Raw genomic sequence first — 12,193 nt, 5'->3', positions numbered from 1 at the left:
AGGGTGGTGGCAAAGATCCGGCCAGAGCTTGGACTCGACGGGCAGGGGGACCCAGGCCTGAGCCCAGCCTGCCACGTGCGGTGGCCTTCTCCTTCCAGAGCCCCCCTCTGAGGACCGTCACGCCCGCCCTCTGGGGCCACGCATGCAGAGCCCCCGAACAGCGCGGGGCCCGCGGAGCGACGGGTGTTGTCCCGAGCTCCGGCCCGCAGTGGCGGCCAGCCCTGGCACCTTTCTGGGGCTCAGTTTCCCCACCTACACAAGAAAGGCTTAGAGGCAATGTGAACACGGGGCTTTGTTATTTAGGATCATTCCAAGGAAAGGCCCGAAACCCTCCCAGTCTCCAAGCAAAGTGTCCTTCCAGGTTCCTGGCGCAGAAATGCAGGCCCTGCTGCTCTTTGTCCGGGGGAGACCCCAGCCGCCCCACACCCTCCTACCTGTTGCCACCACGCTCGCAGCCAGGCCGCTCCCGCATCCGGGGGCGCTCACACCTGGGCCTCCAACACACCTGTTTGACCCTTCCGCAGACACGCCGGTCCTTCCAGGGCCCCAGGGCCCCAGGGCTCTCGGGACCAGGACCCCCCTTCTCCCCCAGATCCAGAACCCGCCCCCAGCTCTCCCCCTCCTCTGAGCCCAAGGTTCCTAACCTGTGTGCCCAGGAACTTGGGTGAACACAGACAACCGCTTTGTTCTCACCGCCATCTCCCCCGGAAGCTTCCTGCAGTGGCCAGGCAGGTCTGAGCCACAGTGCACCTGCGACCCTGTCCCCAAGGGCGGGAGAGCACAGCGGTTCCCACACCCGTGCCCCCCTGCTCCCTGCTGCCTGGAAGTCTCGCCACTACCCCACCCCCCGCCAGGCCTGGTTAGCGATGGGCTCGGAGAAGACCACAGTTCGGCGTCTTTCTAAGTGCATTTCAATCACATTGTTTCCCAGGGCGATGCTGCGGCGTTTGCTCCGTGCATTTAAGAAACATCCTTCTGACCGGGCTCCCCGGGCTCCCCAGGCGGCCCAGGGGCTCCCGACAGACAGGCGGGGTCTGCACGCGGGTCCTCTCCCGCTCCACTGTGCCAACTGTCATTCGCTTCTGCCTCTGGAGCCTTCGACCCGGGGCGACCGGCCGCGGGCGTGTCCTCTGCCAGTCCCCGGTCCCCTCACCGCACATCCAAGCCTCCCCAGCGCCCGAGGGGCTTCTGCCCACGCCTGCTCGGGCAAGGCCCTGCGTCTGAAGTGGCCCTTCAGAGGCTGCGGGGAAAGGAGAATGGAACGGCTTCCGGTGTCTCTTGGCCGTGGGCCCGGCATGAAGTGCTGGCAAGGATCGCGCCCTACCCTCTGCTCCGAGAGGCTCCCCCAGTGCAGAAAGGGAAACGGAGGCACAGAGCCGGGGGCCCTCGCAGACCCGGCCCGAGCCTGGGTCAGGGCACCCTCCCAGCTCTGAGGGTCCCAGGAGTCAGGGCAGGAGGTAGGCACTTCCTGAGGCTTTGTCCCTAAGGCAGGTGGGGGGCAGAGGGACCTTGGTCATTGCCAAGGTGGATTGTTCAGGCTCTGAGTGTGGAGGCCGGGGGCGGGGCATGGGGGGAGTTGGGGGCGGGGGCGGGGGGGGGCTGGGGAGGAGGAGCTGGAGGGTGTGGGCTTGTCCATTTCTAAGGGGAGGGGAGCAGCCCAGGCCGCTGGAGCCCGGACATGCCTGCGCAGCAGCTCCAGGGGAGCCTGAGCCCTGCACCCTGGGAGCGCCCTCTCCTCGCGGCTCCCACTCCTCCAGGTCCCCAGAGCATCCATCATGGGTTTCTCAGGCCGGGCAGGCCCAGTTCTGCGGCTGCCGCCGCTGCCGGGTGGGTCCAGGCCCGGAAGGCCGGGCGGGGGCCGGTTTGGGCCGGGGCGGGCCGGGGCGGGGCCGGCGGAGGAGGCGGGCCGGGTTGGGCTTCGCCTTTAAGTGCGGTCGGGCCCGCGGCCCGCCGACTGTCGGCCCTGAGGGAGCGGCGCTTCTCCTGTCCTCGCGCCCCGGTTGGTCATGTCCCTGCGGTCCCGGCACCCGCCCGCCTGAGGCCGCTGGCGGATGCGGCCGCACGCCCGTCCTCGGCCCCGACGCAAGCGCCCAGCGCCCGGCCCCGACGCGACCCCGGCGTCCACGCGGGCCCCAGGCCGGTCCCCCGCGTCGCGGCCCGCCGCCGGCCCGCCCGCTATGCTGGCGCGGGCGCTGCTGCTGCTGCTGGCCGCGCTGGCCGCACTGGCGCTGGCCCGGGAGCCCCCGGCGGCGCCGTGTCCCGCGCGCTGCGACGTGTCGCGGTGCCCGAGCCCCCGCTGCCCCGGCGGCTACGTGCCGGATCTCTGCAACTGCTGCCTGGTCTGCGCCGCCAGCGAGGGCGAGCGGTGCGGCGGCGCCCTGGACTCGCCGTGCGGGGAGAGCCTGGAGTGCGCGCGCGGCGTGTGCCGCTGCCGCTGGGCGCACGCCGTGTGTGGCACCGACGGACACACCTATACCAACGTGTGCGCGCTGCAGGCGGCCAGCCGGCGGTCGCTGCAGGTCTCCGGGGCGCCAGTGCGCCAGCTGCAGAAGGGGGCCTGCCCATTGGGTAAGTGCTCGGCGGCAGGAGCCCCCAGGCAGGGGCGGCGGCGGGGACCGGGGCCTGCTCCTGGGGAAAGGGAGGCTCAGAGCTAGGGTAGAGCCTCCAGGTCCCCCACGCCTGGGCACAACCAGAGGAGGACCCATGGGAAATCACCTAGCCAGCCTGCAGGTTTTCCAGGTGGGGAAACTGAGGCCCAAAGGGGTTAAACTGCTGTCTCCAGGGTCAGCAACTAGTCAGAAGTGAATCCCGGGGCTCCCCCAACTGCCCCACAGGGCCCTGCCTCGGCACGCGCCTCCTTCCCTCCCCGTGGCTGCTCATCCCTGCTCTGTCCAGGTGCCGGGAAAAGCAGCCTTTCTGGCCTTAGCCCCGCCTGGGTGTCCGCTCAGCAACGTTTGGCGTGCGTGTCCTTCCTCTTTAGCTGCACTGGACAGGCATGTCTCCAGCGGGCTGCCTGGGGCTGGGGAGCGTGCACATGGCGCCCTGCACGGCGTGGGGCTCCCTGGGCAGAGGCTTGGGCAGGGGACCTCTCAGTCCCTCAGACCCGAATGGCCTCTTCTGACCCAGAGCTGGCCCTGGGCTGCCTCTTGCCACACAGGTTGGCCCTGTACCTGGAAGAAAATGCTAGAAAATCCCTCTGTTCCCTCATAGGTTTAGGATGCCCTTAAGAAGGCACTGGGTCAACAGGTATTCACGCCCTGTGTTGGGCAGGCTCGTGGGGGCCCTCAGCCCGCAGCTTCAGGGGGACGGAGCAGCCTTCAGGGATGGGGGGCATCTCAGCCTGAGACATGCCTGGAAGGCTGGGGGGGTCGCTTGAACCAGCTCATGGGGGTGACTCTGTGCAGGGGGCGGGGGGCGGGGGGAGCAAATAGCCCCGAGCAGCTGGCGTGTGTGTGGGGGGTGTGTGCGTGCGCACGCGGGCATGTGGGTGCCTGTGTGTGCCACCCAGGGCTGGGCAAGTTGGCGGGGATAAGACGACCGGTGGCCAAAGCTTTGTGCCAATGGCTGAGACTTCATTCTGTAGGCCGGGCTTCCCACAATGCCTGGCACGCTGAAAATGAGGGTCCCGATGCCTGAAAAGATGGCAGAAGGGGGCCCTGTGCCTGCAGCGGGGGGTCACGCTTGATTCTCTCAGAGCGTCCGAGGAAGCTCACAGTAAGGACACGCGCACACGCAGATGGCAACACCCAAGGGAACTTCAACAGCGAGCGCCGCTGTCCTGGCAGAACACCCAATTCCTCCCGGCACCGCGGGTTCCGGAGCGTTAGATGGGACTGGCCGTGACTGGGGGTGCGTGGCCATCGCCGGGCTCTAGTGGAGGAGGGTGATGTGTCACACTTGTGTTTTGATTGTGCCCAGGAAGGGGGGGTGGCGGGGGGGGGATGAGAGCTTGCTGCCCCTGGCTGTCGCGGGGTGGGTGCTGACCTGGAATGAGGGGGCGTCCGCTGCACCCTCGGGGGTGGCCCATCTGCTTTGGGGCTCGGTACTGGTGGGCCCCTCTCAGGCCACGCCGACGGGCTGAGAGAGGGAGGGCTCCGGGTGGGCGCCCGCCCACAGCAGCTTGGTTGTGTCGGTGGAGGCCCCTCCCACGTCCTGACCCCCAGGCAGCAGATGCTGTTAACATGCGACTGCAGGGCCGGGGACAGGCGGGAGGGAGGCGGTGGCCCCGGCATCTGAAACCCTCGTCCTTGGCCAACCGTGTCTTCCTCTGTGACGTGCCCTCTTGGCGGCCAGGCTGGTGGGCGACAAGGCACCTCCAGGAGGCAGAGGCCGCGCCCTGGGGAAGCTCCGGGTGCAGGAAGAGGGGAGCAGCCCGCTGACCACGGACTGTCCACAGGTGGCTCAGCGGGCGGCAGGCAGCGGCTGGGCGGGGACGTCATGGGCGGGGGCGCCCAGGATGGCCCTTACGCGCCAGGGCCTTAGGCTGCAAGTTACGTAGCCTCAGCTCCCTCGCCTGTGAAGCGGGGAGGCCGTAGCTGTGAAGCGTGCACGTCCTGCGCCGGTGCCTCCATCGGGACTCCCGCCTTCCCCGCCCCGTCCACCTGCAGGGTCAGGGGTGCGCTGCACTGCGCTGCGGCTGGCGAGCGGGCACGGGAAGGGGAGAGGGAGGCGAGGCCTCGCGGCAGCGGGCAGCACCGGCAGTCCGGGGTCCTGGGAGCGCCCTTGGGTCCCGACACGCGGATTTCCGCAGGGCGACAGACACATGCAAAGTCCCGTCCCTGCGGAGTCTTTGCCGGGGCCGACGCTGTCTCGTTGGCCTCTGCGGATCTGGTCCTTCCTACACCGCAGACGTGCCCACGGAGGCAGAGAGGGGGCAAGTGACTTGTCTGAGGTCAGCCGGCCAGGAAGTGACCGAGCCAGGCCTGGCTTCCGGTCTGGCTGGCTTTGAAAGCCACGCTCGCCAGGGTCCCAGGCTTCCCTCTGCAGCTGGGAGCCTGGGGCCGGGCCAGGCCTGGGTCTCCGGCTCCATCCCGTCAGCTTCCACGCAGGGTCACTGGCCGCCCTGCTGCCCTGCGGAGGGACGGGCCGGAGGCCGCTGGGCGGTGTCCCCGCGTCGCAGCGGGTCAGCCTGCCCATCCGGAGCCCGTCCGCACGGAAGCCCCGCAGCCGTACCCTCCCCCGGGCCTGCGCTCGCGTGCGCCCAGGCGCTGGCGACGGGGTCCTGCGCTGGAGCCCTGTGTGCCAGCTGGACGTGGTCCTCAGCCAAGAGGGCCACCCTGGGAAGTTTAGGTCCAACCTCTGACCCTCCACGTCTCCCTATTGCTTAGCCCGCACCCACGGGTGGGGCTTTAGCTGCACCTGGACATGTGCCCCCAGCTGGGTGGGCCTCCTCCTGCCCGGGGGATGCTGGCTTCCATCTCTTCACCGCCCCCTCCTCCCGCCCTCCGGGTACTTCTGCACCCAGCAGCCAGGACGGCCGCGCGAAGTCTGCCCTGCCTGTCACCAGCGGGACCCCCTCGCCAGCTCCCCAACACCTACCCTGACCCGCGCGTTCCCATGCCACCCGGCCCCTCCCGCCCCGAACACCACCTCGCCCTCTGTGCTCCGGGCTCCTTCCCGCCTCAGGGCCTCGGCACCCGCCGCCCGGAATTCCTGCTCCCTCGCCCCCCCGCGGCGCTGTCCTCATCCTGCGGCCCGGGGGGGCCCTCCACCCCTGAGCTGCCCTCCCGGACTCCCAGGCCTAGCAGCCCCCTTTTTGGCCTCACAAGTGCACCCTGGGCCCCCTTACACCCTCACCCTGCCTTCTGACGCAGGGCCTTCTCTGCCTTCGCCGGGCTCTGGCCTCGCAGGGCGGGGGCTGGCCTGTTTGGTCCCTGCCAGAGCAGGCCCGTGGCACCCTGTAGGTGCCGCGGGCCCCCATGTGCTGCGTGAATCTCCCACAGCCCTCCCAGCCATCCGTGCATGCCCCCAGCGGCGGGGGCTCACCGCCTCTCCTGGGGCAGGGTGGGGGGCGGAAAAATGCCGCTACGGGGGATAGCAAGGGCCAGGCGGCGGTGCTGGGAGGGCCGCGCCGCGGAGAGGCCCCCCTCCCACCCCGGAGCCCGGCCCGCGGCACCTGCAGACAGAGGGCCCAGGAGCGCGCCATCCATTCAGAATGTGGAGCCCTGGGGCCGTTTACAATGTGGCATTTAATAATCAGCTTTTATTGTGCAACCCCGAGTAGGTTCCTACTGCGGCTCAGTTTTATTTAATTAAGAGCTTTGGTTGGCTTTTGATTTTTAATCCTCTTAGCGAGTCAGGCAAGTGGACGCCTCCCTGGCTTCTTCTCTCCCTCGGGACAGCAGAGCTGAGCGGCAACATCTGGTGCTGGCTGGGCTGCCGGTGCCAAGGCCGCTGTGCGCCAGGAGACCGGCCAGAGAGGAGCAGACGGCCCAGGGCGCTGCGTGACTGCCCCCGCCGCCCCCCTCACCCACCACAGTCCCTCTGGGCTGCACAGGCCGGCCTGGGGGTGCAGCCAGCTCCCCAGGTACCCCCTCGGGGTCGGCCTCCTGTGCACCTCCGCACAGCGAGGCTCGGATCGCCCCTTCCTCCCGAAAGCCCCCCCGTGGCTCCCACAGCCTTCGGCACCAAGCACAGGCTCAGTGCGGCCGTGGATGTCCTGTGGTCTGGCCTCGGCTTCTTGCCCTGGGTCCCCACCCCTAGCAGATCCCCGAGAAATTCCGTCCCACACTGTGAGGGGCACGTGAGGGGGTGTGGAACCCAGCGAGGGGTGGGTCAGCAGGCGCTCCTGGGGGAGGCGGCGTCCCCACGGCGTGGGGAGGGCGGCAGGGCCACCGGGCGTGGGCAGTGCCCGTGGAGGAGCCGGGAGGGCGGCCCACCTGCTGGGTGGGGTGGGGGCTGTGCCGGGTAGAGGGACAGCGGGCCCCGCGAAGCCACTTGGGGAGGGCCGTGAGTCAGGCTCGGTTCGGGCAGGGCCTGGCCTGGGGGCGTCCATGGGGGCGCCGGGCTCCGTGAGGGGAGCCTGGCTGAGGCGTGGCGCCGCCTGTGTGTCTGCCGGTGGCCACGGTACTGTGTGAGTGTGTGTGTGTCATCGAGAGGGTGTGGCCTATATTCGGGACAGGACACCAGGCTCACCTGCTTGCCAGCCCGGGGGGGCCTCCCCATGACCTGTGCGGCCCCACCCCTCCCGTCCTTGCCTTCACGTGCACGTCGGCGGGGACCTGGAGGAGACACCCGCCACCTGGGGAGGGACAGAGCATGGCCAGGCTGGGAGCGTCACGCTGGCTGAGCTGGCGCCGCGTGGGCCCCGCAGCGCGGGCTGGGGAGCCCGGGGGCTCCTGCGGACCGGGCGGGGAGTGGGCGGGGCGCTGCCCAGCGGGCTGCCGTGTCCTGACACAGGGCCTCCGCCCCGCCGCCTCCTGTGGCCTCCCTGCCTGGAGGGAGAGAAGCCACTCGGTCTGACAGGGTCAAGGGCGAAGCCCTGGGCCAGTTCTCGCAGCTCACGTCATGCACGCACGCTCAGGTGCTTTGGTGACCGCCCTTTACAAGAAGAAACTCAGCGAGCCGCCCTGGGGGCCTTGAGCCCAGACCCCAACTTCCATCTAGTACTCGGCCCACCTGGCGGGCCTGGGCTCCTGGGGAAGCGGCCCCTGCTTGCTTTTCGTGAGGGTTTTGAACAGTCAAGTAAGAGAATAAAGCCACAGACTGCTTGTCCTCAGCGCAGCAAAGATGTGACCAGGACGTGTGTGTGTGTGTGTGTGTGTGTGTGTGTCCCAAATACCGAGTGCCAGCTGTAGTGCGGGGGAGCAGGGCCCAGGGCTGTGCGGTGCGCCCCGCCGGCTGTGTGCGGGGCCTGGGGTGCACCGCAGGCAAGGCCGACGCCGGGGCCCGGGACGGCCCGCCACGTCCGGCCGCTCGGGGACGCGTCCCAGCCCCGCCGCAGCCCGTGGCGAGCCCCTGCAGGTCTCCTTAGCTCTCCGCGCCTCAGTTTTCTCACCTGCAAAATGGGGTAACAGTGGCCCCCCCGCCCAAGGGACAGTGAGTGACATGATGAACGGAGAGTGTTTTGCACAGCGTAGAGGCTACCAGACCTACATGGGGACAAGTGACGCTTCCGATGCAAATGGAGTGAGTGAGTGTGAGGCGGACGTGGTCCCAGGAGGGAGGAGCCGCAAGGGGGGACGGGCTGCCACGCGCCCGAGGGTGATCCCGGGGCCTCGGCCAGAGGAGTCGATGCGTGGGCCCGTCAGAGCGGGCCGGGGGGGCTTCCTGTGCAAGGAGGGCCCGGGAGGGCCCCCACCTTGGCCTCAGTGGTTGGGTGGACCCCGTGGGTGGCCTGGAGCCCCGCCCCCTCGTCTGCAAGGGAGCAGGCGGGCAGACAGACTCCGGCAAAGCACACACGAGCGGCGGCGGCGCGGCCTCCTCCTCAGGGCTGGCTGCAGCCCCGGCGGAACCCGCAGCGGGAGCAGCCAGGCTGGCCCCCAGCGGGGTGCCGCGAGGCCGGGCTCCCCAGGGCCGGGCAGCCGGTCCTGCTGGCCAGCCGGCCGAGGACCGCGCTGGGGGAGGAGCGGGGGCCAGGGGTCAGGGGATCTGGCTGTGGGCCTTGGGCGGGTCTCGCCTCTCATGACCCCTCTGGGCCTCTTTTCCTCTCCTGAATGACAGGCTACGTACGGGCCTCTGCCTGCTTTGCAGGGACCGCTGACGTTCACTGTGATGGGGGGGCAGGGGGCGCCGGGCTGCAGCCCTCCTCTGGGTCCCAGGGTCAGGGACCTGCGCCCCCCACCCGCGGCCCTGTGCTGAGCTGCACCGGGATCTGAAGCCACTGTCCTTGGCTGGAGGGAGAAGGTTTCCTGGGGACAGGCAAGTTCTCAAGAGAAAGAAAAACACAGGGACTGCTTGGGAAGTAATTAGACCCGGCTGGAGGCCCCTGGGGCTTCAATGCCTGGCTTTCGTGGGGGGCAGGGCTGGGAGTGGGTGCTGGGGGCCGTGGGGGCCCTGCACCCTGTCCCTGGAGGACACCCCCTATCCCCTGCTCATTCACTCGTCACTCATCCTCTTGTTGCTCCCTGCTGTGGGTCAGGGGCTCCCGGGCCAGGGGACAGATGGAGCAGCGGCCGTGGGGCCCCGAGGGGAGAGGCGGACCCCTGAGCCTGCTGAGTCAGAGCAGGCTCCTGAGAGGAAGTGTGTTGGCCTGGCCCTTGAGGGGCGGGGGGAGGGGTCACGGCAGGGGGACGTTCAGGAGCGTGTGCTTAGACAGGGGGCGGTGGCAGCAGGTGGAGGTGCAGCTCTGCATGGGACGTAGACCCCCGGGGGCTTGAGGGCGCGGCTGAGAAGGGGCCGTCTGGTCTGCACGCTGTGGCCAGTGTCACGGGCGGACGGGCACGGCCTGGGACCTCGCGGTCATGTGTGGGCGGCCCTTCCGTGCGCAGCCGTAGCTAACCGCTGGGTGGCACGAGTCTTCTGGCTGCACGGCGCAGTGGGCGAAGGGGCAGGGCCCTGGGACCTGGTGCCTCGTGCGGGGGGCGGGCGGGCCGGTGTGCACCGTTCCCGGGCCGAGCTCCGCGCACCCCTGGGGGCCGGCCCTGCTGTGGCCCTGGTCGCCGGCGGCCCCGGGTGGTGCAGAGCACGCCTGCGCAGCAGCCCCAGGGGGCCTGCGGGGACGCGGGCCTCGGTTTCCCCACCCGCCCACGGCAGTCATGACTGCCTGGAGCCGGCGCGTGGCAAGTCCCCTTCAGGGCCGGCGCTGCCGCCCGCCCGCCTGGAAGCCCGGCCCTGCGGGGCCGTGGCAGGTGGGGCCCGAGCCCCATGTCTCTCGCGCCTTCTTGGCTGCGCCCTTACTTTCCCGGGAGGCACCTCAGGACACCTGGCCTGGTGGCTTTTCTGTGACAAGTTCCTCCCGACTGAACTGTCCAAGGCCTGTGGGTTAGTTTATTTTTGAAAAAGAAAAAAAGAAAAAAAGACTGAACAGCTGAGTCTGGTCGAGACGGACTGTTGACTTCAGAACTTTGGCTCGAGGACAGGGTGGGGTAGGGGTTGTCCAAGCCCCCACGTAAACAAACAGTCTGCCTCCCGGCCGCGGGGCCACGGTTTTCATGTGGGAAGTGGCGGTGGGAACCGAGCCCTCCCTCCCCACTGATTCAGGGGTGATTCATCCGTGTGGGGGAGGAGGACCAGGAACCAGGCCCTCCCCCCAGCCTCTGCCCCGCACCCCTCCCCCGCCATCATCAGCTTAAAGGGACAGGGCCTGGCCGAGTCCCTGTCACCGGCCTGCTGACCCGGGAGCCCAAAGGGGCGCTCCAGGTCCTGGGGTCTGGGAGGGCGCAGGCTGTAGCCGCTGGGACCCTGGGCCAGTGCCAGGCCCACCCCCACCCCCACCCAGCTTCTCCTCCAGCCTCAGTTTCCTGGGATGGAACTCGGGCCACGATGCTGCGCTTGGGAGGCCGCCCCTGCAAGACCGGCGCAGTGGGCCGGCGCCGGCTCTGCCGCGGTGCTTGTGCCTGCGCGTGCTGGTCGGAGGGGCCCGGGCTGCGGGCTGCTGCCCCCACTCCCACCCTCCGGCTGCGCGGGTGCTGGTCCCCCGGGAAGGAGCCGAGCCCCGGGTGGGAGGTGCACGCGCCAGCTTCTCCCAGCAGCTCCTGAAGCTGGGGCCACAGGGCCGGCCTTGTTGGCGTCGGCCCCAACCCAGTGCCCAGGCTTCCTCTCTCTCTCTCTTCAATTTTTTTGTGTATATCTGCGTGTATTCGCCTGTGGTAGGAAATTTGGAAGGTCCGTGAAAGACAGAATCACTCCTAACTCCTTTGTCCCCAAAGAGCCACCGTGAAATATTTTGATGTGTTTCCTGCCAGCCTTTTACTTCTGGGCATTTGACAGGGGACAATTTTTTTTTAAAGCCATCACACACGAAATTGAGCGTGGCCTGTTCTGAGTGGTCTCAGGAGAGACCACGTCAGAAGAACGGCGTTTGGCGGAGGCCACTGTGCTGCCCAGATCCCCGGGGCCAGGTCAGGGCCTCCGTGCCCGCGGCACTGCACGGACACCCTGGGCCTGCGGGACCTGGCCCGGGCCAGCTGGGGTGGACAGACGTGCCTAAGGGGCCTCCAGGCCCCATGGGGGAGCCGCCGAAAGCAGGCTAAGGCTGCGTGGGGACGTGGCCTTTTCTGATCAGACATGCGATTCCTTCGCGTCAGCCACATGGGTCAGGGCCAGCCGCATCCACCCGCAGCTGCCTTCATGCGTGATACTGGGTCTTTGCGTGTGCTGTTCCTCTGCCCGGTGCGCCATTCCAGGCCTGGGTCGGGGCGCCCCTGAGCTTCCCTCTGTCCATTCACTGGTCGCACTGTGCTGTGTGTAGCTGGTGACCGACCTGTACCAACACAAGGTGCACACCCGAAGGCACTGAGCACGCGTGGTGGAATATGCTGCACCCGAGAGCCAGTGCTATGGGGCAGGCATTGTGCAAGGAGCAGGAGAACCTGGTTCTGACTGGGGGGAGTCTGCTGGAGGGCTGCCTGGAGGAGGTGGGATTTGAACTGTGCCCAGGACAAGTTGGAGCATCTTGGTAGGGAGAAGTGGGGAGCGGTTCTTGCAGGTGGAGGCAGAATGGTGGGTGATAGAGCAGAAGCTCAGCTCAGCTCAGATAGACCAGGCCCAGCAGGGGGCACAGTGGGGAGGGGTGATGCCTGGCCTTGTGCACCTGGGACTGACCCCCCAGCACAGCAGCGGGGCATGAGCCTCGGGCTGGGGTCAGTCGAGCCTCGGTGTGTATGGGAGAGCTGCAGACCTTGCCAAATCCACCCCAGCCCTGCCAGCCTGGGTTTGGGGACCCCCAGGGCCCTGGCCATGGGGGTGGCCTGGTGGGGGCGTCGTGTTGGAGGCAGGCCTGGACAGGGGGCAGGGCCTGGCTGGGGCGCGAGCGTGGGCTCCCAGGGCCCTGGGCGGGGCGGACGGAGCTGGGCTGCCCGGTGGGCAGCCTCATTCCCGGCATGTCCAGGAGGATCGGCCGTCCCGCGTGGAGCGGCCGTGCCGCGCACCTGTGTGTGCTGGGAGCCCAGAGAGGGCCCTGCTGCTGGCTGCTTGTCAACATGCCCCTGACCTGAGACCCGGCCCCCCAGGGGTCTGCCTCCAGGGCGAAGGCTCCTGGGCACCGCGGCCCCTGGCCGCCGCCTTGGGACCGTGGGGGAGCGGGCGGTGGCCG

General features: G+C 68.7%; 1 protein-coding gene across 2 annotated transcripts in view; it reads left to right on the top strand.

Annotated features, from left to right (window-relative positions):
* The first annotated feature begins 2,162 nt into the window (after positions 1–2,162).
* Positions 2,163–12,193, top strand: part of HTRA3 (HtrA serine peptidase 3) — a 28,743-nt gene continuing 18,712 nt past the window's right edge. The window contains exon 1 of one of the 2 annotated variants that reach the window (XM_054581901.1): positions 2,163–2,568. In XM_054581901.1, the coding sequence (XP_054437876.1) occupies positions 2,178–2,568 (391 nt within the window). In that variant the 5' untranslated portion in view covers positions 2,163–2,177. The remainder of the gene's footprint in view (positions 2,569–12,193) is intronic. The other variant, XM_054581902.1, reaches the window with a different exon arrangement.

This window comes from Pteronotus mesoamericanus, unplaced genomic scaffold (genome assembly GCF_021234165.1).
Source record: "Pteronotus mesoamericanus isolate MK-2021 breed Mesoamerican mustached bat unplaced genomic scaffold, CSHL_Meso_final contig_68, whole genome shotgun sequence".
Lineage (NCBI taxonomy): Eukaryota > Metazoa > Chordata > Mammalia > Chiroptera > Mormoopidae > Pteronotus > Pteronotus mesoamericanus.
The sequence above is the reverse complement of the archived record's forward strand: the minus strand, read 5'-3'. Positions and strand labels throughout refer to the sequence as shown.